This window comes from Tympanuchus pallidicinctus, unplaced genomic scaffold, assembly GCF_026119805.1.
Source record: "Tympanuchus pallidicinctus isolate F22 unplaced genomic scaffold, pur_lepc_1.0 scaffold5, whole genome shotgun sequence".
Classification (NCBI taxonomy): Eukaryota; Metazoa; Chordata; class Aves; order Galliformes; family Phasianidae; genus Tympanuchus; species Tympanuchus pallidicinctus.
In genome coordinates this window covers 60,544,444-60,571,717 of record NW_026294769.1, presented here as the reverse complement: position 1 = coordinate 60,571,717, position 27,274 = coordinate 60,544,444, and the positions used below count along the sequence as shown (strand labels likewise).

Below are 27,274 nucleotides of genomic sequence, written 5' to 3'. Positions count from 1 at the left end.
TGGTCCAGCAGATACCAACTGATGTGAAAGAAAAAATGCACAGGCTTACAAGCTGTGTAGAGGTGGGGTCAGGAAAGCCAAGGCCCAGCTTGAATTAAACTTGGCAAAGGATGCCAAGAAGTACAGGCACTTCAAACAGAAAAGGAAAGTCCAGGAGAGTGTACCCCCCCAAGTTAGTGACACAGGAAAGCTGATAGCATCAGACAAGGAGAACGCTGAGGTACTTAACTATTCTGCCTCAGTCTTCTCTGGTAAGCACTCATGACACAGACCTCACATTTGGTTTTGTTGGAGGTACTCAGAGAAGCAACATCCATCCCACTGTAAGCAAAGATCATATTCGTGACCACCTGAGAAAGTTGAACACAAGCACATCTGTAGGTCCACTGAGATGCATCCCAGAATCCTAAGGGAATTGGCTGATGTAGTCCTCAAGCCACTCTCCATGATATCTGAAAAGTCATGACAATCAAGCAAACTTCTTTGTGACTGGAAAAAAGGTAACATCATAACTGTTTTTAAGAAGTGTGACTTCAGGAATTACTGACCAGTCAGTCTCATCTCAGTATGTAAAGGGGAGCTACAGTAAAGGAGACATTTAGTCTCTGATAGAACAAGAGGAAATGGCTTCAAGCTCAGGAGAGGGTAGATTTAGGTTAGATACAAGAAAAAAATATTTTACAGTGATGTTGGTGAGGCATTGCAACAGGTTACCTAGTGCTGTGACTGAAGCCCTGTACCTGGAGACTTTCAAGGCGAGACTGGAGAAGGCCCTGGGCAACCTGATTTAGCTGTGCTGTCCTTGTTCATTGCTGGGGAGCTGGGCTAGATGGCCTTCAGATGTCCCTTCCAACTCTAAGGATTCTATGATTCTACAGTTCCACAAGACTCTGTGCAGATATTCACCAAGAGATATTGACTGAGGTTGTAAAAGCTAACTGAATATGAAGATACTTTCTTATAGTTCTCATTTAGCTGCTGTTTTGCTAGATGATTGAAGAAGCTTTCTCACACTGTGTATGAGTTTCTGTCAGTAAAATGGAGATAACAATACCAATAATGATATTATTGTACTTTGCAAAGCCAATTCAAATGCTAGGTGAAAATTTCTCTGTAAAAGTAAGGTATTATAAAATAGAATGCATTCATACTCTCACTGGTGGATTGCCTGAATAAGCTTATATCCTATTATGTAGTAGGGCTTTTTTTTTTTTTTTTTTTTTTTTTTCAGAATAGGAGAGCAATCTATAATATCTGAACATAAAATGGCTAGTGTTTCGTTGTTAACTACAGGAAGAGCTTTGTTGAGAAATAAATGGAGGGACTTAAATATGTATGTTGACATACTGAAGATGTGACCTTTATTTGTTCAGTGGGAAAAATATCTTGCATTATTGACTTAATAGAAAGATTTCTTATGAAAAGCTTATTCACTTTTAGATATTCAAGTTATCTAGTGAGAAAATCATTACCTCTAACTCAGACCTTCCAAATGAACAAATCAAGATGAAAAACTACCGTGATTAGAGTAATACCCTAACACTAAAAAAAACAAACCAAAAACAAACAAAAAACCCAGCAAGCTAAAATAACACAGTTTAGCTGGGTTTGAGAAAATTTTCTTCGTAGAAACTCATGTGGCTTGGATTTGGGACTAAAGCAGTGTTGTTGACGGTCTAAAGTTCTGGCTGTCAGCAATGCCTGCACATTGTGAAGGCATTCTCTTTTTCTCTCTCTGCCTGCACAGTAAGTAGGTTGTGCCAGGGACAAGGTGCTTGGAGGGGAGAAATCCTGAAGAGAGAGCCCAAAGTGATCATAACACATACATACAACACTGCAGTCATCAGTAAAAATTGAGCTTTGGGTGCTGGCTGGTGTTGCTTGTGGGATGTTGTGAATGATTTATGCAACTTGATTCTACCTCCTTCCCCCATTTCCCTGACGATCCATACAGAACATTATCAGAACTTCATAAAAATCTACTATCTTCAACCCTGATCACTTTTCATCTTTTAATAATATTTTTTGTCTGTTTTAATTCAGGCTCTCTGGAATGAATATACCTCCTCCAGTTATCAGCAACAAAAATTGGCTTAGACTGCGTTTTGTAACTGACAGCAATCATCGATACCGTGGATTTAGTGCTCATTATCAAGGTACATCTATAAGAATAGATTTTGTTATTGTTGTTTTTTTGTTAAAAAAAAAAAATTGAAGTTGTTGTGTAAATGAAAAATCTATTTTACACTGAAAAAATTCCCTATATATTTTGTATTTGCATAATTACAAAAATACAATAAACAATAAAGTCAGTTGTATGACTTATCATATCAAATTACAATCTATTAGAGTATGGCTAATGTAATACATAGAATACATTCCGAGTTACAACAGGTATCTACTTCCTTCTCCCCTATGCATTACGTAGTTTTAAAAATGATGCTTATTTCCAAATGAGATTGCAAAACAGATGCAGAAATAATGTTTTCTTCTTTAAAATACGTTTACCTCTTTGATTTTGTTAGCCATGTTTGTAAAACAGTGAGTTAATTTCTGTTTACTAATGTGGCAATTCATTATTATTATCTCTTACTACATACTTCTGAATACAATGTGCTATTAAAGATTTAATTAACCTGTAAGATTCTAATCCACTGTTTTTATGAACAACCATTACTTTGAATAGGAGTGAAAGCATCTGAAGCACTAACTAGGGAATATCACAGTTTGGAGGAAGATCATAATAATGATGAAGCTCTGGTAAAAACTGAGCTCCATTAGTATATGGTAATACAGTCTGCTTTTTCGCAAACATTACTGTAAACAGCATTTTCCAATATCTGCAGTGCATCAATGAATCTTCAGGGAACAGTAGCTCTTTTCGTGCTATTTAGCTTTTCCGTTGTTTTTTTGTTTGTTTGTTTGTTTTGTTTTTTGTTTTTTGTTTTTAATGTGGAAAAAAAAATAATCATCATCATAACATTCCTAATGAGATTTAGTTTAGGAATTTCTTTTACATTTATCTGTAAGAAATTCATCATGGGAAGACATTGGCTACATAAATGTTTGCAGAATCTGGTAAAATTCATCACCAAATATGATAAAAAATACTAAATTAGGACTATTTTTTTAATGTAATTTGATCTATATGATTGCCTCAGATAACATATTCTAAATATGCACGCAGAATAATTTGATTATTTTAGTAATTATTGTGGCTATTATTTTAGTATACATACACACACTTGTATACATATACTTAGAGTTTCTGAGATTCTAGGTGTCTTGAAATGTGTACTGTAGTGAATTCAGGTGAAAGAATCTTCCTTAATGTAGTTCCACATCTTCCACAGCTTTCATAAAATGGCACTGACTTTTTTTTTAACGTCATTATTAATACCTCATATGATAAACCACATGCTTTACTGCAAAATTCCTAGCTCATTGGATTGTAAAAAGACATAAAATAGAAACTTTGTGTTAGACCCTATCTAACAACTGGTAAATAGTCTGATAACTATTTTGGAAATTTACATAAAGCAATTCACATTAATCGGATGTTCATTTTTTAACTACTGAGAATAAATTACATTTCACATGACACACATCTTGTATCATACTTGCATTCCTGATGCAACTGTGAGGTGTTAGGTGGTAGAAGAAATCAGACTTCTGTTTGGCTTCAGAATGTTTTCTGCAAGTCACATAAAAGACATTAACAGGCAGCTGTGATTTCTCATCATCACCTAAATAATACACCTAAGTTAGTGGTGATTACATTACTGAATTTGTATTATTTTGTTTCTGTCATTTAATTTTTGACATTACATTGAAGAATGTGTATTAACATCTGCTCTATGCTTAGCTGTGAAAGGCTGTAGTATGAAGGAAAAAGTGAAGAAAATCTATTTTACTGCTGTATGGAAGAAAAGATACACAGGTAGTTAATTCAGCATGTAAAAGCATTAGTTGTTCATATTGCAAGCAGATATAATCATTATAAATTAAACCTGATTGTAGAAGATGAGACAATGCAATGTGAGGTAATGAGGATAGTTGTTTCAGAACTTACAGCAGACTAAAGAAGAAAGTGTGAGGAAAGGAAATAACCATACGAAACCTTTCATAAGTTTAGAAAATTATACATATAGATAAAATATTCCACTTTAAAAGTGCAAACTCTTCATTTTTTAGTTAGAGACTATTTTAAGTCTTTTTCTGAAGCCAATTATCAAATTCACATGAATTATCGAAGATGACTAATAAAAGAATTATTCCAAATAACAGTGCAGTATAGATAGATGAGACAGTTTTTCTAGTCAGGAATTTACTTCTATATCATTTTCAAGGAGAATTCTTTAACTTTCTCAACCAACTATATTGTATTTTTTATTAATTTCCAATCCTACTACATCTCTACAGAAAAAACATTCAAAATACCGGAGTACAAAACACCGCATAATTTTATTTCCTCAATATTTGGCACTTCAGTATTCCTTTCACATAATTACTTCTCTGGCTTGATGTTTTTTGCGGAACTACATATTTTATGCTAATGTATTTGTGTGGTGGGTTGACCTTAACTGATAGCAAATCATCCACACTCACTCATTCTTTCATTTTTGAGCAGGGAAGAAGAAAAAAGACAGAAAACTTGTAGGTTGAAATACAAACAGGGGTGATCACTCAACTACTGTCACAAATATAACAGACTTAAGATATGTAACTTAAGACATTTAGTTATTGATTTGGGTGCTAGGAAAAAGCACATGGATATTTGAAGAGATAAAGAAAAGATCTATCAGCTTTTGCAGGCTTAACTTTGCTTTCTGATGCCTCCCACTTCCCATGTCTACTTTGCATACACCTAGTCTCTTCTATAATGAGAGGGGTATTACAGGAATTTTGAATCAGTTTGCAGCAGTTTATTTCTACTGCTCCTCAATTCTCACTCTCTTCTGGTACTCATTCCTTCTTACTCAATTCCTCTATATTAACGTATAACTGCAGTCTCTTTAGGAAAATCCATGCTCCAGCATATGTTACGCAGAGTAATTTTTCTTTTGGGATTATTAGCAACTCTACTGTAAAGTACTTCCTGTGTCTTTGCTCTTGCTCCTTTCCATTTTGTTCACTGCCCTTTCTTAGGCAGGTGTTCTCATGCAGGTGCCATAAATGCCTCTGGTGGGCATACGGTTGCATCTTGTGGTGGCTCTGGCTGTGACCTACATATGTGTGGCAGCCCTTGTTCTCCTATCAAAAAGGTTGCATGTGCAAGCTATCTGTTACTGAAGCTTATCATTTGTACCCAATATCATCTGCAAAAACTTGTTACTAATTTTATTCATATCTAACAAAATAAACCAGGTTAAGCAGGATATGAAATACCCAAATGTTTTTTTTTTTTTCATTCTATTCTCTTAGATGTATGAGAATTGCTTTTTAAGTTTCTTTTTCACAAGGCAGCCTCACACGTCATAGCTTCAACATAATATGTGAAGTTACTGTGGCCTAGCCATTGAAAAAGAATAAAAATGATGCCATATATGGCTTCAAGTCAAGGTGCATGTGGAAGAAAAAAAAAGTCATAAGTAACCTTTTAATTTCGTTAATTATCACATTTTATATAATTTTTTGTATAAGGCTTCAGCCTTGTAAACACCTGTGAAAATGTTTGAATTAGTTTACCCAGAACAAGTGAAATTAACTGAGGTCCATAAGCATAAGGGAAACTGTCAGCTTCATGTAAGTCCACTGTCATGCAAGTTATGTGCTGATTCCTTTGTAAAAGTATTTTCATTCATGAAATATATTTAATTAGCAGTTTCTAGAGGATGCTAATGATCATAGTGATGTATGTATGTTAATTAGAAGAAATTCAGAATGTATCCCCTCCCTTCACACTTCCCAGGTACTAGTGACACAGCCAAGATACTCTTCATGCTTGATAATCTGCGTTAATCTACTAAAACCTGCGTTTTAGTATTTCTGTACATTCATTGAAGGGCTTTGGTCTTGGTGTCTTCTATCTTTGTTGCTTTGTTAAAACTCCTTTTGATTTTGAAGTTGTTTAATGAAGTTCAACCAAAGCTTTTTGGATAGGCCTGAAGCTGCTGCTGCGGCACTGGTAATCTTCTATTTTTAAAATTAGTTGTCATTTTTACTCCATCTATTTACTATTCCCTTGAAATTTCCTTGTGTTTGCTACTTTCTGTTGGCTACTCTTTGCACCCTATTACTTATGTCTGAATGCATAATATTATCTAAGTTGACAGAAGGGATTGAGTTAGTTTCACAGCTTCCAGTCTTGTAGATGAGAGTACACAAGCTTCAGTTATTTACGTCAAACATACCTTGATTCTGAAAGAGCTTCTGGAAAAGAAGCTTCCATTTTCTGAGAAAGATTAAGACTGTAGTTTCACTATCTCTTGAGATCCGGCATTCCTTCATTCCTCCTCCACCACTAAACCCATGGTTTCAGTGTGCACTTGTACTTACTGTTCATCTAACTGGTGAAATTAATTTCCTCCCTTATTTCTTTCTTGCATACTCTAGTAAATCAGCTGTGCGGTTTAGGGCACATACCAAATAGCACTTAAATGAAGAAAAAATAGTATCAAATATTTGAGTTTGACTGAGTGTAAAATCAGGTCTGCTTTACTTATAAGAAATCACAGATGAAGAGATGAAACAAATTCCTTCTCAGAAAAGGATAAAATTAAATCTCAATCTACTTTCAAAAAGCATCCTAATGGTTTTGCTACCTAATACCAGACAACCAGAAATGTGGAGCTGAAGTAAGATGAATGCCAGTACTTGTAGTGTGTGATACAAAGAAAACTGTGAACTCTTTTTGTTTTTTGTTTTTTATGTTTTTTTCTTTTTTCTACTTTTTTTTTTTTTTTTTAATATATATATACTAATAGAAATCTATCTCTATTCCAAAATGATCTATTAAGGTAGACATTTCATTTGTTTTGCTTTGAGGGACAATTTGAAGCAACTGACAGTCAGGTAAAGAATTTCTTACTGCGAAGTAAGTAGTACTAAATTGCCTCAGAACATTGTGGCTAGAGTTGCCAGACAGGAAAAACATCTTTATTACTTTTTTCAGAACATCCAACAATTTAAATGCAACTTGTCATTAGTTACTCCTCTCAGAATCGGTTGCAACTAACAGTTTGTAGTACTTGTGCTGGAGGTCACGGCAGTCATGATGAAAGTTTAAGTGAGGATTACTAGATGTCTAATGCCCATTAAATTTGGGAGATATGGAGCACAGTTCAGCTTTTCACAAATATATATGTGCTGACATGCAGGATGATGTAGGTTATCCAAGGTATGTTTAGGAATTTTTAGGTATTTTTAACTGTGCAGGCTCTTCTTCCTGTTGGAAACAAAATAGGAGGTTACAAAGCAGTGTGTTATGAAATATCCAAATTGTGTATGGACATCTGAATCTTCTCCACACCAACATGGTATTACCAGTGCAGTTCACAGAGTGATTCAGATGACCATACTGGAAAGGCTGGGTAGAGATGATCTAAAGCAATCATGTCTGACCTATGAGCAACACACAGCCTGGTGCATTCTGTACTGCAGCTGGCCCCCTGCCACCACCATCATGTATCACCACCAAGCAGTCTGGTCTGGCCCTAGGCATGCATAGATTGCTCAGCAAGAAGCAAACCATTGCTGTGCTGTTAACACTGACTTGGCTGAAACCAGGACAAAGGAGAGTGCAAAGAATTGCTAAATCAAGATATGGAGAATAATTTTACACTTTTTAATGCATTGCTATGAACAATAGTGAAAAATAGTGACAGCCTTGCTTTCCATTTTAATAAAGGAATTTGAGAATGAGTTTCGAAATTGATGAAAATATCATTGATTTTTTTTTGTATATTTGTGACCATATTTTCAGTTAACATAAATACATTACCTATGAATTTTCAGGTAGAATAGAGTTGCAATCAGATAGTCAACTCAAAAATTTGATCATGTCTCTTTACTGGGCTTTTATATGCCTTATATTACCAGAGAAAAATATCCCTTATTTCACTATCATGTCTTGTTCTGTTATTGCTTTTTGGCAGTATGTATATTTATGAATAATTACTTCCAAAGATGAATAAAGAAGAATAAAATTAGATCAAAAATCTCTTGTAAGCACCTTGGGAACTCACTAAGAATTGTAAGCACTCTGATTAAACCAGACTGAAGCATTTGTTTAACCAAAACAAGGTCAAACATCCCACTAGTTTTTTGTTTTTGTTGTCTGTTTTAATAAAACATAAGTTTTCTTACTCATATAACTGAGTATATTGTATATTTTATATGCTGCTCAAGATACTATCCACTCAATGTAGCCCAGGCAAGCCAAAAGGTTGGATACTAGTGCTCTAGAATAATTGTATTGTGTTAGCAAATTAGAGGGAATTTACAGGAGGCAGTGCCCTTCCATGGGAGAAGGAAGAGAGAAAAGAACATATAAAATGGCAACTAACAGCAATTAGGCAGCAGTTGTCTTCTGTTCAGGAGGTATACTTTAAAATGGATTAAAACACTGTTCTTCTGACTACACTTATTAGATTACCATTGATTATAATAGGAGTTTATATACCAAGGGCAACTATGACGAGCAAATATAGGTACCTGAGAATCTGAGATTCTTAGATCTAATCTCACATGAAGTGTGTAGTCACTGAGAGTTACTCACTGAAATGGTTTTTCAGTACTAATGCACTCACGGGATTTTGAGATTCCCTGAGCGAAATTAAAGTGCTGCATCACTTGTGTCACATTTATAGAAGCTTACTACTTTAACTGTTTAGCCTGCTTATGCTTAGGGTGGTGTAAAGTATGTGCTGGCTGCCTTAGTAATTTATTTGGCAGATGACAGTTCTATTGTTGTTTTGTTTGTGTGTGTGTGTTTCTTTTACTTTTTTTTTTTTTTTAATGACAAATACTTAGTTCTCTATATTATAAACTCTAAAATTCTATTGTCAAAATACAGCCCAGATAACTACCTGATTTAGCAGTGAATGGAGGAAAAAGAAACCCTTTTCTAATGAAAGAAAATTCCAAGACTTTTTCATTAAATTTTTTTTTAATCTCCAGGCTTAACAAAAACATAAATCACATATGTGTTTATAAAAGAAAATGGTTTTTAGTGAAGTTCCATGCTTAGGTGTCTGTTAGCTCTGCATCATCTTGTACTGAACTATACTTTCTGAACAGATTATTTTTCACCTTTCCACTCTAGAGATGTCTTTTATTTGCAGCTAAACACCCACACAATGACAGTGTGTAGACTGACAATGTTTTTTCTCTACACAAGACAGAGAAGACAAATTGCTCCATTTCATTGTTCTCCCATTTTAAAATACATATTTTTAGAATTCCCCTACTCATAGTTTTTAATAACACCTGTGTTGAAGGTTAACTAAGTTAGTCCTATTTCTTTTAACAGAACCAGAAATATTTATTTCTAAAATTTCATTTGTTTTTTCTACTTCAAATAAGAACAACATTCTTTAAAATATGTGAACAGAACTAAGCTTAAAATTGAAAACATTGATAGTGTTAATGTTTAAATTAATGGATCACAATTTCCTTCTGGAATAGAATTGAAATGTAGTAAAGAGTCCTTTCCAGGCAGGATTTTACTTATTTATCTATGTATATATGTATGTATGTATGTATGTATCTATCTATCTATCTATCTATCTATCTATCTATCTATCTATCTATCTATTTTTGTGGTTTAATGAGTGTGTCTTCTTAATTTCAATTATTCTAAAAAGAAAAATACCCATGAATGTTGTAGTTGCACTGAAACCTTTTAATATGTTTCTGTTTAAAATTCTTACAGACATGCTCACTGTGAAAGGGAAACTGACAATTTTTTAATGTGCTACTGACTACAAATAATTTCAACTCCTCTGTAGAAGAAGAAAAATTTGTACTTAATTATTTGTAATTTCAATTGGCTAAAATGCACCATTTTTATAAGTCAAAACATTAATGCATTAACATGTGCATCTATTTGCCTCATGACCACCAACCAGCATAACACACTGCACTGACGATCTGTTCATGTCAAGATAAAACAACTGGGGGGAAATTCTGAAAAAAAAGTACTAGCATAGTACTTTATTTATTTATTGGAATATTTATCAGAATGTTTAGTGGAATGCATATTTATCAGAATATCTTACGGTATTGACATAATCTATTGAAACATTCTGCTTCCCCTTTGAAAAAGTTGACTCAAAGATTTCCACAATATACTTGAGCTTCCTCGTTAAATGACTCACTTTTCTTCAACATTTTCTTTTTCAATGTAATAAAAAGTGATAAGCCACTTCAATTAGGTTTTGAATAGTTTTCACCATTGTATAGTTCAATGGGCACAAAAAGAAACAAATCTGATGCTGTCTAACTTTGCAAAACAGATTTTAAATGTTAAAATGAATTGATGAATTATGTCAGTGGCATCATGTGTAGTAGATAGAAGCACTTCTACTGGATGATTTACAGTCACTTCCATTTTTTCATTTTGTTTCTTATTTTCTCTCTTTAAAAAAAAAATCAATGAGATCAATTTTAATTTTGGAAAACTGTCATTTTGTACTGTTAGGGGGTACCCAACCATAGCATGAGATATGCAGGTCACTCTGGAAGTAATGTCTCCTGTTTATTTCAATGGAAAACATAACAAATACAAAAAGATAACAACTCTATTTGATAGGGAAAATTCTCAGCTACCTCACCAGCAGAGGTGAGCCACTGTTTCACAGCTACCATAGCATCATCATTGACAGGAAAATGTTGCCCACACAGTCCATCTTTCACCTTAGCAGATAGAAAACAGTACACACCAACTCTGGACTGTAAGGTGGTTGCTGTGGGACAGTCCAGCCAAGATTGGTAGTGTGTTTCCTCACTGTCAGACTGGTATGGGTCCTGGCATTTTCATGTTGCAAAAGGAAGAATGCTGCCTTCTCTGGCTGACTCTGGAAGTTCAAGCCTTTAGCTTAGTCTGTGTCATGATATAGTTGTCAGAGTTGACAGTTTGTCTGTGTTTCTGAAAATACAGAAGCACTCCTTTCCTATTCCAAAGGACAGTGCACATCACTTTACCCTCTGAAGGCTGTGTCTTGAGCTTTTTCTTTGACAAGAAAATTCACATGTTGCAATTCACATGTGGGCAATTCACATGTTGCCACTCCATGCACTGCCATTTTGAATCCAATTTATAGTGGTGACATAACATCTGTTGTTGGTAACTATGTGATCCAGGAAATTGCCACGTTCATCCTTGTATTTCTTTAGTAGATCCTGACAAAGTTGTATATAACATTCTTTCAGTTTCTCAGTGAGCATTCATGGGACCTACCTGACACAAACTGTGATATTCAAACATTGCCACCATAGTTTTCAATACACTGAAGCTCATATTGAGCACCATATACAGTTCCCTGGTAGCAACTGACCAATTTACACAGATGAACTGATCAAGATGCTCTTCATGATGTAACAGTTGTGCATGGACATCCAGAACACAACTTGTCTTTTGCATTGCTGCTGCCACTGCTGAAAAGCATCATCCATCATCTCACTGTGCTCACATCCACTGTTTGGTATCTATAAATGTTCAGCAACTATCAATGAATGTTAATGGATGATTTTTTTCCACAGACAGGAATTCAATTCCACATCTTTGCTTCATGCATACTTCCATGTCAGATTCCATTTTGTCAGACTGCCCCCCTGCTGCTATCACAAAGCAACAAAATGAAACAGAGTATTGTCAGGAAGGTTCAACTTCTATTGCTCTATTGCTACGAGACATTACTTTCAGAGCATCCTTCATACTTTTGATAAGAAAAGAATAGCCAGATAGAGAGCTATGTAATTAAGTAAATTAATCTAGGATTTTTTAGCATTTTCCTCATACTTCATTTTCACATGTACTTTCTAATCAGACTGCATGCTTGATTATAAAGAACTACTCTTAGCTTCTATTTCTTTTCTTTGGACTGAAGACAGAGTTGTTTGTCAGTTGCAGACTGACTGTTACTCAGTTGCTTGAGAGTACTTGTATTTTTGATAGAGATCATATCCACAAAGATAGCAAAACAGTAATTTTTTAGTTTTATTGATTTTATGAACATAATAGAACCATGATGAGGCATGAAGTATGTGAAATATAGTTTGTTTTGCTCTTTTGAGCTATTCTGCTTTTATTATTCCTGAAGACTCTACATTCATAATCTGCATAAAGACTGAGTAATATACCAAATATCCTTCTTCCTAAAGATGAGGAAGCTTTTTTTTTTTTTTCCTCAAGGAAAAAAATAAATGCAAAATACGTTCTGCAATACAAAATCTGAAGTCACCCATGCAGTGTGGTATGTCAGAAGTTACTTCTTACTGTTAATTAAAATAATACAGTTTTCACTTATCCCCACCATAAATAACAGTGGTGATATTTGGCTATAGTCTTTGAAGTTTATCTAATTTCAGAAGTAAAAATCTCTTGTGTAAAGATGTATCCTCCAAACTCCTTAGTAAATAAGCCTTTACTTCCTCAAACCTAGTTAATGAAAAATAGAACTTCTACTCCAAATAAGATATATAAGAATTTTTCTGAAATACCTTTTCATCTTCCAGCTGTGCTTCCTTCACCTTGATTCCAGTCACTGACTCTTTTTATATACCAAAATATGGACAATTTATTTTATTTGCAGCATTACCAGAAAGCAGGCAACTGGAAATTAATTAAGCAAACATGCTATTAAAGAAAGCGCACATAGGACAGGCGTCCCTTCTTCATTCTATCACTTCTGAAGCCTTGTATTTCTGTAAAAGCTGTATATTCTTCTGCATTGTTACCTTTCTTAAATGTGACTCATTAAGTCCCTTTTTATCATTTTTAGCTTTAAGCTCTTCTCAACAGTTTGGCCAGAATGTTGTCAAAGTTACTTTTGCCACACTTTATGAGGAGTAACTTCACAGCCTTGAGTAAGAGCCACTGTGCAGATTTATTTTAATAGAACATGAGAGACTTGTGTCACAGCTTGCTAAATCATCACTATATAAATAATTTTTGAGTGACTGAGGTCTCACAGTTAGTCACATATTCTGCCTGTTGCATTTTGAGGGAGTTCAAAGACCATAGCTTGTGCTGATTATTTGCAACTTTATTTGCATAGCACTGATAAATAAACTTAGTTTGCAAATAAAATGATAAGTCTATTGCTCATTACTATCATAAGTAACATCAGCAAGCTATTATGCTCTAAGTTCATCTAGGTACACTACATAATTCTTAGGTCCACATTTAGGTTGCATAAAAAAATCCAGCTAAATATTAAGAATGGAGTAGAGAAAATACACCACTATAAATCAGCCTTCAGCTTTACTCCTGTTCATACTCTGGTCTCAGTATTTCAGAAAAAAAAAAATCATATTTGATTAAATTTCACAGAGAGATATCTACCACATCAATTTGTTTTTGATTGAAAAGTGACTGACTACTGTGGATCCTACAGCATGGAAAAGAAATACAGCTACAGGAAAATGGGAGATAGGCAGATTAGAAAGTGATGAATTATAAGGATAATGTTAGTATTTTCTCCTGTGAGAACTATGTAGTATCAATCGAAATTAGTAATAGAGACTATTAAAACAATCAAAATAAGGCAGTTAAAACTCCTTTGAACTGAATGACACAGATTCTAAAATTTAACAGGTGTTTGAAAGAAAGTTAGACAAGTTCAGAGAATCACAGAATATCAGAGATTGGAAGGGACCTTGAAAAATCACCTAGTCCAATCCCCCTGCCGGAGTAGGAACACTTAGATTAGGTCACACAGGAACATGTTCAGGTGGGTTTTGAGTGTCTCTAGAGAAGGAGTCCCTACAACATCTCTGGGCAGCCTGTTCAGGTGATCTGTTACCCTTACTGTGAATTTTTTTCGTGTTTATGTGGAACTTCTTATGTTTCAGCTTGCACCCATCGCTCCTTGTGCTATCCTTAGATTAGATTAGAGAAGATCCTGGTTCCATTATCCTGAATTGACTCTTTACATATTTATTAACATTAATGAGGTCAGTCGTCAGTCTCCTTTTCTTCAACCTAAGGAGACCCTGCTCCCTCGTAAGGGAGATGCTCTGCTCCCTTTATCGTCTTTGTGGTTCTGCACTGGACTCTCTCAATCAGTTCCCTCTCCTTCTTGAACTGAAGGGCCTAGAACTGGACACAATATTTCAGATGCAGTCTCACCAGGGCAGAGTAAGGAGGAAGAGAACCTCTCTCAACCTACTAACCCCTTCTAATACATCCCAGGATGCCACTGGTCTTCTTGGCCACAAGGACACAGAGCAGGCTCGTGGTAATCCTGCTGTCCACAAGGACCCCCAGGTCCTTTTCCCCTACACTGCTCTCAAACAGGTCTGTTCCCAAGCAATACTGGTACACAGGGTTTTTCATGCCTAGATGCAGGACTCTACGCTTACCCTTGTTATATTTTATTGAATTTTTTCCCCACCCAACTCTCCAGTTTGTCTAGGTCTCACTGGATGGCAGCACAGCCTTTTGGTGTGCCAGCCACTCCTCCCAGTTTTGTGTCAAAAGAAAACTTGCTGACAGTGTGCTCACTGAAGTTGCTGATGAATATATTGAATAGTACTGTTCCCAGTCCTGACCCTTGAGGACTTCACTAGATACAGGCCTCCAACTAGACACTGCTCTATTGACCACAACTCTCTGGCTTCTTTCATTCAGCCATTTCACAGCCCACCTCACTATACAATCATCCAGATCATATTTCCTCAGTTTAGCTGTGAGGATGCTGTGGGTGTCAAATGTTTTACTAAAATAAACATAGACCACATCCACTTTTGCCATGGTTATGTCTTCCTAAAAGGCTATCTTGTTGATCAAGCATGACTTCCCATTGGTGAAGCCATGTTAACTGCCTCTAATGACCCTGTTATCCTTGATACACCTAGAGACAGTGTTGAGGATAAATTCATCTTTCTAGACATCACCTTTGGATGGAGGTGAGGCTGACTGGTCTATAGTTACCTGCATCCTCCTTCTTGCCCTTTTTGAAGACTGGAGTGACATTTGCTTTCCTCTAGTCCTTAGGAACCTCTACAGTTCCCTACAACTACTAAAGATAATGGAGAGTGATCTAGCAATGACTTTTACCAGCTCCCTCAGCACCTGCAGGTGCATCTCGTCAGAACTCATGGATTTATGGATGTCTGGATTGCTTAATTGATCCCTCACCCAGACCTCATCAACTGAGGCACTCCTTGATTCTAATTTGCTCTGAGGCCTCAGGGGTATAGGGCTTCTAAGGACAGCCTCCAGCAGTATAGACAGTGATAAAAAAGGAATTTAGTAACTCTGCCTAAACAGAGCACCCACCTTATTCATCTGTGGGGCTACATTGCCTGTAGTGGTAGTGTTATCTGCAATGTATTTGAAGAAGCTCTTTCTGTTATTTTTGACCCCTCTTGCAAGGTTTAATTCTAAGGAAGCCTTAGATTTCCTAGTTACCTCCCTACATCCTTTGACAAGAGTCTTATTTCTCCCAGATGGCCAGTTTCTCCTCCCATGATCTGTAGACTCTCCTCTTCCACTTGAGTTTGCCCAGCAATTCCCTGTTTAACCATGTCTCCTGGCTCTCTTTCTTGACTTTCTACTTTCATGCCAACAGGCATGCTCTGATCTTGAGCTTGGAAGAAGTGGTCCTTGAATGCCAACCAACTATTTTGGGCCCCTTTACCTTCAAGTGCCCTGTCCCATGGGATTTCCCCTAGCAATTCTTGAAAAGGCCCAAGTTGGCCCTACAGAAGTCCAAAGTTGTGATTCTGCTTGGTCTTTTGTTCCTGCCATGTAAGATCCTGAACTCTGCCTTCTCAAAGTCGGTGCCATCAAGACTATCTTCAACCTTTACCACTTCAACCAGACCATCCTTGTTAGTGAGAGAGAGATACAGCAGCACTCCTCTCCTAGTTGGCTCGTTCACCATTTGCTTCAGGAAGTCATCAGTGCACTGGAGGAACCTCCTAGACTGTGGCTGGCTGGCTGAGTAGGCCTTCCAGAAAATATCAGGGTAGTTAAAATACCCTGTAATAAACAGGGTCTGTAATTGCTATCAGCTGCCTGTAGGAGACCTCACCAGTTCCCTCATCCTGATCTGGTGGCCTGTAATATACACCCACAACAGTATCATCCATGCCAGCCAGCCTCTTAATTCTCACCCAAAAACTCTCAACTCACTCTTCATCCACCCCTGGATGAGATGAATGAATTCTCAATGAATTGTAGTTGCTCTCTCACATAAAGAGCAACTTCACTACCTTGCTTTGATGATCTTTCTTTCCTGAGAAGGACGTAGCCATACATGACCACATTCCAGTAGCATAATCTTTTCCACCCTATCTCTGTAGTTGCCACCAGATCATAATCTCCTGCCCAAACATGGACTTGTAAATCCTGACTTACTCCTTATGCTGTGTGCATAGGTGTACAGGCATTTCAGGGAGCAAGCTGAGCATACAAATTTCACCCTAGGGGAGTGGGAGGCCTCCTGGTTTTCATCAATACTATAGCACTGTCCCATCAGTGTGAGTCCAACCATAACCCTATCCCCATTCAAATCTAGTTTAAAGCTCTCTGAATGAGCCCTGCTAACTCCTATCCCAGAACTCTTTTGCTGCTGAGAGATAAACATTTGCCATGTATTATTGCCAGATCTGGTGTCTTAAAAAACCAGACACTGTCAAGGAATCCAAAGCCCTGCCTGAAGTACCAGTCTCATAGCCAGGCATTTATGGACTGGATCCTTCTATTTTGTCTCATGTAACTACCCAAAAATGGAGGGAGGGAAGAAAAAATAACTATGCCCCACACTCCTTCACCAACCATTCCAAGGTCTTGAATCTTTCTTCATTCCCCTCAGACTACAGGATGCAGCTTCCTCCTCAGCTATCTGGAAGATCAGTAGTGGGTATTAGTCTGTTGGGTACACCAGGGAGGGGAGTGTCCTGGTGATTTCCCTAATCTGGGTTCCTGGTAGACTGCAGACTTCCCAATGATGAAGGTCAACTCTGCACATTGGGCGTTCTGTTCCCTTCAGAAGCAAGTTGCCAACAATTACTCCTGGAAGAGGTTTTCATATTGGACTTGTGGAGCAGGTTGCCTCCCCTCTTCTTTGATGGACTGCTCCTTTTGCAGGACCCATACCTGTTCTGCAAGGGTAAATGGAGAGGTGAGGGAAGTTGGGAGCAGATTCACCTGTATCCTTCAGTAGGGACCTGTTTCTGAGGTCCCCCTCTACTGCCTAGTGACAAAAGGGGAGGGGATCCTCCAATTTACCTGGCGTCTGAATTTGTTTAATCTCTTTCATGAAGTGAGTCCACCAGTCAGTCACTCTTCCAATACTCCTCAATCTCTCAATTTTATCCTTTAAATCATTCATTTATTCACATCTGACAGAGGTGTTTTCTTCATTCCCCTCCATTTCAAGTGCCAGGCTCTGGCACACAGCAGCTGGCAGCGTGGACACCCACAAGTTTGTGGGTGGCCTCTGTTTAGGTACCCACACTTTTTCTAACTGCCTTCATCTGCATTGCAAACATGGCTAGATCTCTACAAGAAACTGACTCTTTGCAACTTGAGGGTCAGGTAGGGTGAGTTCGGGTGAGTGCCCTTGATCTTTAACCTCTTAGAGAAGTCAAATTCACCTTGTGCATTAGCAGAGGCTCAGTGCCCTGCCATACAAGTCATAGCCAGCAATGCCGTACAGGAAAGCATCGGTTGCTCACTCCACTACTGCCCTTCCTGAGGCTAAATAAGGCCTGGTAGCCTGACTGGGGGTGGGCAAGTGCCAGCTCCACCCATGGTAGCTTGGAAGTCCTCCCACAGGCTACTCACTCCTCCATGCGGACAAAGCACTTTTGCTGACTGCAAAAAGCCCCCAAAAGAGCTTTTCGTTGGCCTTTTTTGCTTTTGATCCCTTCCCCAGTGCAGTCTTGCCTGCTTTGAAACTGATCTCCTCAGGCGGATTTCTCTTCCTCATGGTAGAGAATTGTTGCACACGTATTGAGCAATACTTGATGAAGTCAAGGTATTTATGTGCATGCTTTCTTTCTATATTTTTCTTGGATACACGTTTTTGATCAAGATTTGGGATAGGATATTCTCAATCATAAAATGAAAGCTTCTCTAGCTTTCTTACAGTAAATTACAAGTGGAAGCCTTTATATTTTAACCACTTGATTATAGAATTAGGGCAAGTAAGTAGTTTTTTTACTTTGTTTTATCCAGAGAATGTTTAACTTCTCAACAACTAGTGGAATGGCTTTGGGGAAATAAAAAAGAGATTTTTCTTATAACTTAAAAATACATCTGGAATTTCAGAAATATGTAACCTGATTTCTCCAAAATGAAAGAAACTTTAAACTGTGCTTTCTGTATCCTGAGTAAAAAAGCAAACTGAAAATCTTACTCAACTTTTAAAGGCAGTTGTCTTCAATGCAGTCCAGTTCTTTAGTCTTAGGCACTGGGTTTATCAGATAATTTATGCAATAAACTGTTCTTCATATTGTCTTTTTAATAATAGGATTATAGCTGAAATAGAAATAAGCCATAAAGTAGTCAAAATGGAGACAAATGCAAACAGCGGAGAGAAATCTATAATGATAAGAATAGAATTAAAGATCTGTTAATTGTGTGCTTTATTTGAAATTGAATTATATTAATTTAAAACAGTACTGATTTTTTGTATGTAGCCTGTGGAAAAGGAGGGCCCTCATAGCTGATTTTTATGTGATATTTTCTGTATGCATTCTTAACTCTTACCATGAAAATAGTTACTGTGTCTGGCAGAATAGTCATTGTGTTTGGCACACCCTAATGAAGCGAGTTGTCCAGAAAACTAGCAAAGTAGAGCATTTAGGTCTTTTAAACCACTGTCCAGGGCAGCTGAATATTGGATAATATTCACACTTCTCAGAAAGCTGAAAACTGTTAAGGTAATCCTTTTTGATCTTAGTCACTTTTCTAGCATGTTCCTTTTCAGAAATTTAAATTACTGTATTTTTAACAGACCACTCTACAGTGGAAGCACACATCTGAAAGTATTTTTAACGTGTAAGCATTTAGTTTGATAACACTGAATTGTAGACTAGTGGATCTTTGAAGATATCTTACTGTGAAGCTTTTACTGAGGCATAACTCGTGTTTTGTGCAGGATGCTCATTTCATTGTTCAGAAGTTCTCTTATTGCCCACATGATGCTGACAGCATGTAATGTTCTGCGGGAATATCTTTCTCTGTGTAAAGTTAAAGTGGGTTTTGGATCAATTTCTTTACTGATGGAACGTTCTTTCTTGAGACTTTTTCCCATCTCACTTAAAAAGTATCAGTAAAAATTTTTGTCAGTATACCTTTTAAATAAAACAACAAAAAAAGATGGTATAGTTTTGTTTATAAGTAGTTAATTTTTGTCATACTTCGTAATCAAGTTTTTGTCTTTTTTTTTTTTTTTTTTAAATCAACAGAGCGAACTACTCACCTAATGCTAAATGTAATGCTTTTCTTTGTACATAAGCATTGTTCATCATTGTACTGATTTTTCACGATGATTAAGAGCTACTTACTGCCGAGGTGCAACTTTTGGCTCCCCGAGGGCTGGATACTACAGGGATTTGCATATGAACTGCAGGGCAGGGCTCATACCATCACCACAGCCAAGAGCTGGGCAGATGGAGGCAGTCCCAGCCCTGGAGAAAAGGCTGAAGTTGGAACGTGATGGGTCTGGCTGAGACCTATGGCCTCTCGGGGAAATGCGGTGGGGAGCTGGAGATGGGCTTCGCTGTGGTGTCGTTGGGGCAGGGCTTGATGGCCTCGGGCTGAAATGAGATCTTGGGCTGAGGGCAGAGCTATAGGGAGACTCAGGGAAAGCTGGGCAGGGCTGTTTGTGCCCACTGAGGCCCTTAGAGTCCTGACAATCACTGAATGTATACTTCGGTTGTATAAGATAAATAGAAAAGTAATTTATTACCGATATGCAAAACTGAAGAAGTAAAGTTATTTGGATTCTTACACACTTATTCAGTATAATATTACTCACAGAATGTTGTTATGGCCAAACAGAGCAAAATTTATATGGCATTAAAAAATTATTACGACTCTAAATAAATAAATATATTTAGACTGTCACTAATGCAAACTGACAACATCTGTTTTCTGCAGGCTTATATTTCCCATTTGCCTCATAGATGAGCAAGCTTTGTAAGATCTGAATTCTAATTTCTAAGTTCTGACTTTTTAAAAAATAATTAACTTTTTCTTTGTTGTGAAGATTAGTAAAGTGGCTACAATTTTAGCATCTTAAACTAAGTTAGAGATCTTTATTAATAAGCTTGTATCTCATGGGTCTGTGAGAAATAGCTCAAATGATTTTTTAGAGACTAGTTCTCTTGTGAAAATATTTTAATTTGCAATTGTAATGGTGAGTGCAAGGAGAAATGCATAACCAAAAACACATCACAGCTTTATAAATCCCCTATCCAAGACGCCAAGTTCCTCCTGTTTACTCGTTACTCCTGCTTCACAATCTATTGTACGATACTCCTGTATCTGCATCCTAACCCCATCAACCTTTAATCTCTCTCATAGTTTGTTACCTCTTATTTATTGGGTTTGCCTCATCCGTTTCCCTAATCTTTTGTGAGAATTGAGCCTCTCACTCTGCTTATCTGTTTGCCCGAGCCTACACTTGCTGGTTTGTGAGGCTAGGGAGAAAAACAACAGTTTTAACTCTCACAGGTCTGCATTGCCTAGTGCTAGATTTTGAAAACAGAATTTTGGTACTTAAACTGCTTAGGGCAAAGTTAAGTTACTTACCTAGAAGCTCAAGAGCAATGATAAAAATCTTTTAAATATGAAGAGCAACTGAAAATTATTATTGTTCTTATCATTCATTATTTTTCCAGGCATCTGAACTTTATTGAAGAATTAAATTGAAAATAGATTGAGAGTTGTCAAAGTTGTATTTATATGCATTTATATGTACTTCCAGTTGTCTTGTATCTAGAACTGTGTATTTATACACAGTTTATTAAATTATGTGATTTATGCATATTAGTTTACTCATAGCATTAAACAGATATAAGGCAAATAATATTAATATCACTTTGGTAGTAAAAGGAAAGTGCAAGTTTATTTTGTTAGTAAGAAATGAGATCTACCCAAAACAATGACATGTTGAAATTGATACAAGAAAGCAGATTTAAAAATTTGAAACATTAAAATAGGTAAAAATACAGAAACTGGGTCTCTCTGGATGGCATCCCATTCCTCTGGTGTGTTGACTGCACCCTAGAGCTTGGTCATCAGCAAACATGCTGAGGGTACACTCAACCCCACTCTCAATGTCACTGATGAAGATATTAAGGAATGTGGTCCCAGCACTGATCCCTGGGATTTCACTTAGCACTGATCTCCATGTAGACATTGAGCCATTGACCACCACTCTCTGAACTCTTGCAGACAGTAATTTGTATTTTTGTGCACATCTGCTGTGCACAGAAAGAAATCAGTGCATGACTATTATCTATGTAACAGATGATCATATTAAATTTATTCTATTCCATACAGTATTTCACTTTTTATAATATTTTCACATTTCCAAATACACATTTATGTTGTATTTCTTTAATAGGCGTTTCATAAATTATTTTCTTGCTGAAGTTACACCAATTGAAAGGACATTATCCATATGTGTACCTATTAACTCAATAGCACATCTTGCTAGAATAAAATCTATTATTTGGATAGACATATGTAAGTGTAAAGAAGTGGTAACTCTCTCTATGACCTGAGTTCATTAGAAAGGAGATGATGATGACAATAAGTATTCCTGTAGCACCAAAAATTAGAAAGCTAGTTTCTGTCTGGACAGAAACTTATACTTTCAAATGATTTCAAAATATCTTATTTTAAAAAACTGGTTTAAAACAAAAATACTCAGGTGATACTAAATTCACTGAGGAAAAGTCTCATGGGGATGTATGCTCTTTATGTTCTGAAAGACAACAAACATAGTATCACCTCCTCCTGAAACTTTCTGATCAATGCTTAATTGTTACTTTCATAAATATAGTGCATTTCTCATTGTATCAGTAGATTTACTTTTAAAACCAGTAAAAAACGTGGAAAGAAAGAGAAGAAAGAAGTAACAATTGAAAGAAGAAGTTGAAAGAAGAGAGAAAATGGAAAAAAAAAAATATCATGAGAAAATGCAGAAATGCAAAGAGGCTTTTGGTAGCAAAAGTAAATAAAAATTCTGAATCAGTTAATGCAAATTGTAGAGAACACAAAAACAAAATGAGGCAAAGAGTATACACACTAAACTTCTGTCTAGACAGCTTTTGTAGTCTTTACTCTTTGGATGTATCCAGCGATCACTGCCCTTTTGAAGTAAAGCCCAGAAAGCTATTTGAGCCATGTTTTTTTCAGTCATGGATATCTTGAAATACACTGTTTTATTTCCTTCTTTGATGGTCGGGTACCAAAAATTGATTTAGTCAGAAGAGTGCTTTGAATCAGCCATTAATATGGACTTCATATTCTCAAATTCATATTTGAGTTCCATATTCCTTTATTTTCTATTTCTGATATATAAATTAACAGAAGAAAAACTGCAGTTCAAACAAAGGACCAGGTAAAAGTGTATATTAATATTTAAATTAACAATTTAATGATTTTGATTAATAATTAAAAAGGGATTTATGAATATAATAAGGCTGTAATGACATCTAAGAATAATCTGCTAAAACAGTGAAATAAGCATTTATATCTACACTAACTTGAAAATTATTTTAACAGATTGAGAATACATTCTTCTGATTAGATTTGTAGCTTTATTTGAAAGTCTTGCAGCAAATAATGACAGAGAACATCAAAGAGAACTGTTAATTAAGATATTTTACTAGCAAAAATAATCCTCTTTACGTGATGCACTAGCCACTACAGAGATAAAATAAGCAAGGGTTTTAAATAAGGGTATTTAATAGGTCTTGACTGAATCTCCTTGAACATCTGAAAAAAAGAATGAAGACGAAATACAGTGATTACTCTTCTTTGAAATTCCAGGTATATTTCTGGCTACCTCTTATTTTCTTTAATAAAATATGCAGTTTTATTTTTAAAGACTACCAACACCTCAATTATCCACTGTGAAAAAAATGAGTAGCTTTCTGTTATTAAGAAACACAGTCTAACCTTATTATCTCTTTAGTATACTGAATCCCATTTAGAGCAAAAATTTTTAATGACCTTTAGCTTTGTTTGGAAAATCTTTGTTTCAATCATATGTGTCACAAAGGCTACTAAAGTCTTGCATCTTAAATTTGCCATGAATGAACAAGGTAGTTTTACTGATTAATTCCTAAGAATCAGATTGAATTTAGAATCTGAGAGCAAACAAATATTCACAAATTGTAATCAATTATAATAGCTGCTAAACATTATGCTTAGATACCAATATTTGTCTTATTCAAGCATATATTATAATTTTTTGTGAATCACTTTATGAATAATCTGCCAATTTTTCATATGTTCTTCCACTACTGAAGGTAATAACTTGAAAATTTAGAGGGGAGTTATTAGTGGGCCATACTCTACCTGGAATCCAGCAAAAAGTGGACTACTGCAAGAGTCTATCCTGGTACAAGTTCTATTCATTATGCTCCTTAATGATCTAGAATATCATCAGATTTGAAATGACATCAGAATACCTGTCAGCAGTCAATACAGTAGTGGAAAGGATTGCCATCAGAAGGACGTAGACAGGATAGAGGAATAGGCCAATGGGATCTTTCTTAAACTCACTGAAGACAAGATTAAAGCCTTACATAAAAGAAGACTGAAACCCTGGCATAGGAATGGCAAGTACAGAATCACAGAATCACAGAGTTGTAGGGGTTGGAAGAGATCATCGAGTCCAACCCCCCTGCCAAAGCAGGTTCCCTACAGCAGGTCACACAGGTAGGCATCCAGGCAGGTCTTGAACATCTCCAGAGAAGGAGACTCCACCACCTCCCTGGGCAGCCTGTTCCAGTGCTCCATCATCTCACTGTAAAGAAGTTCTTGCGCACATTTGTGCAGAACTTCCTATGCTGCAGTTTCCAGCTGTTTCCCCTTGTCCTGTCTCCACACACTGTTGAAAAGAGTCCGGCCTCGCCACTCTGCCCCCCACACCTCAGATATTTATAGACCTGGATCAGGTCCCCTCTCAGTCTTCTTTTCTCAAGGCTGAACAGACCCAGTTCACTCAGCCTTTCCTCATAGGAGAGATGCTCCAGGCCCTTCACCATCTTTGTGGCCCTCCGCTGGACTCTTTCCAAGAGATCCCTGTCTTTTTTGTACTGGGGAGCCCAGAACTGCATGCAGTACTCCAGTAGCAACAACTGCTGAAAAGAGTGAATCGTGGCAGACAACAAGAAGAACTTGAGGCAGCAGTATATCAGGATACACTGCAGTAAAGAGGGATAACAGCATCCTGAACTATATTAACAAGAATGTAGCCAGCAGATGAAGGGAAAGGTTTATTGTCTTTTTACTCAACACTCCTGTGACCATGTCTGGAATACTACATCCATGTTTGGACCCTAGTATAGGAAGGAAGTGTTATTTGCTAGAGAAAGTCCAGTGGATAGCCACAGAAGTGATTAGAGGATGGAACATGTGTCACTTGAGAAGTGGCTGCTTGAGCTGGAGTTGTTCATCTTTTAGAGTAGGGGAAAACTGTGTAAAAACAGCTTCCAAGTGCCTGCAAGTGGGTTACTGGACAGATGGAGCCAAGCTTGTAACAGTGGAACATGTTTTGAGACTGAGATAAAACTGACAAAGTTTGAGGTGATCTTCAGACAAAATATCAGGAGATTTTTTTTTTTTTTTCATGAGTCTTGTATTTGAACCAGTTGACTCAGAGACTCTACAGTCTCTATTCGTAAAGGTATTCTCAAGATCTGACGGGGATAAAGCCCTGAGTGACGTGGCTTGGCCTCAGAACAGACACTGATCTATGCAAGAGCATGGACAAGAGACATTCTGAACTCTATTTTGCCTTAAGTTATTTTATGGTCCAGTGGACAAAATAAAAAATAAAAATAATAATTTAAAAAAACTTTTAATTCCATTGTGGTACAAACAAAAATCACTTTATAAATGTACCACTTCTAGGGGAACGTTTATAGAATGTATTTATAGAATGTATAGAATGTTCCTCTAAAAAAAATCCATTTGTCTTCTAATCAGCATAGTGTTACTAACCAGTGAGCAAAGAAGCAGGAAAAACATTTGTTCATTTACCAGCTGTCTCTGAAGAAAGAGAAAAATTAAAATATCTTCAAAACATTTACTGAATACTTCTGGATGAATTATACTATTTTAGTTGCATTTTATATGTTTAGTGGTGGATTTCCAAGTCAGTCAAGTCATTCTGGTTGTTATCTATACTATCAGTCTACTGAATTATAACAGTTGGCCTGTAAAATCAGAAGTTATTGTAACGTAGTTTGTGTCAGTGCTTTATTTTAAGCTGGCATTGCAATTGAAATAGTTTATTCAAGTCCAGTTGATAATTAGTATCAGAAAACAATTTCACACTGTCAATTAAATGCTGCAGATTAATTCATTTTCCTTAAAATCCTAAATCCTAATAAAATTATTTCAAATGATCTTTTAAGAAATAATTATACTTGCATATTGTTATTTTGGTATATTATTGGTATATTGCTAATTATGTTAATTTTATGGAAAATTAAGTATTAAGTCATGTGCTAATGCAATAATTACTGATTCCTGGTATTTTTGCTTGTGTTAACCCAAATGGAAGAGTGAAACAATTCCATTCTAAGAGGAGCTACAGCTGAAATCTACAGATTAATCTGGGATTGAACATAATATGTTAACATAGCACAGAGCTCAAACTTCTGAAATAAGCATAAAACTCATGTGGTTTTCTCTAATTGATTTTATTTAGGAAATATAACTTGTTTCTCAATATACATCAATTCAAATAAAGATCTAAATCAAGAACTGCGTTTGTCTAATCTGATTTTCCAAAACATGAACTTTCCTATGATAAATTTGACTACTTATTTTCAGGCCTACAGTATCTAAAAGTGGTTAAATTCTATTTCAGTATTTCAGCACATAGATTACAACTTAAAATAAAAATATAAAAAAACAAATATTATAAAAAAAAATATTTTAAATATCTATATTGACTAAAGAGGGATGATACATGCCTCTAGTGTTCCCAGTTTAAAGTGAACTTCCAAGGCTGCAGTGTTCTACAAAGGAAAATTGTAATAGATATTGGTTTTGTTTCATGTGTTTTTTGTTTAGTTTTTCTGATGAATTCTTCTGCAGAGTTGAAAAGATATTCCTGTTCCCTAGATTATTTTATTCCATCAGTGATTGCATGTACAAAGTTAGTCCATGAGATTAATTTAAATGAGAATTTCCTCTGTTAGTTTATCTGGGGTAAATTTCTTTTGCTATCATATGTTTACAAGAGCAACCTTGTGTGTAGTTGTAGCATATTGCATATACAAATCGAGTGCATTTAGCACAGATTCATTATCTATTTATGGAGCATTGTCTCAGGGAAATGTCAAAGGCCATTGCCTCTTTTCTTTACTAAACATGATGTTGGAATCAGGAGCAACCTCCACTCCTATATAAATAGACAGGCTTATGGATCTCCCATATGTTTCCATTATCCAAACTTTTAGCAGTTAAAACACTTTTCAGTAGCAGATCATTCAGGCTGCTTTTCTGAACTAAGTTGCTTTGTGCTTCATCAGCTTAATCTCCTTTTAATTCCACATTATTTTCTAGTAAACTTAACAAATTAGGTGTTCTGCTTGATAGTTACCTCTGTAGCAGTGTGTACCTCTTAATAAACACGTTTTGAAGCTTTACTTAAGCAGATTTCTCCTTGTTTTCCTTTATTTTTAGAATGTCTTTATCTTAACTTTTATCATTTTTTACTTTAGTGCTGTGCATCTTTAAAACTCTGGGGCATAACATGCCATTTGTTTGAGATCCTGAATGTAATTTAAGGCAACCACATAAATTTTACATTATAAGTAGAGGTTATGTGTAATGCTGTATTTTTTTTCCCCCTCTCTGTTTTAATCAACATCATCCTTATTCAATATTCCTGGTCAT

General features: G+C 36.2%; 1 protein-coding gene across 2 annotated transcripts in view; it reads left to right on the top strand.

Annotated features, from left to right (window-relative positions):
* Positions 1-27,274, top strand: part of CSMD3 (CUB and Sushi multiple domains 3) — a 512,773-nt gene that overhangs the window by 181,861 nt on the left and 303,638 nt on the right. For both annotated transcript variants that reach the window (XM_052703606.1, XM_052703607.1), the window contains exon 6: positions 2,044-2,156. In XM_052703606.1, coding sequence (XP_052559566.1) covers positions 2,044-2,156 — 113 coding nt within the window. The remainder of the gene's footprint in view (positions 1-2,043; positions 2,157-27,274) is intronic.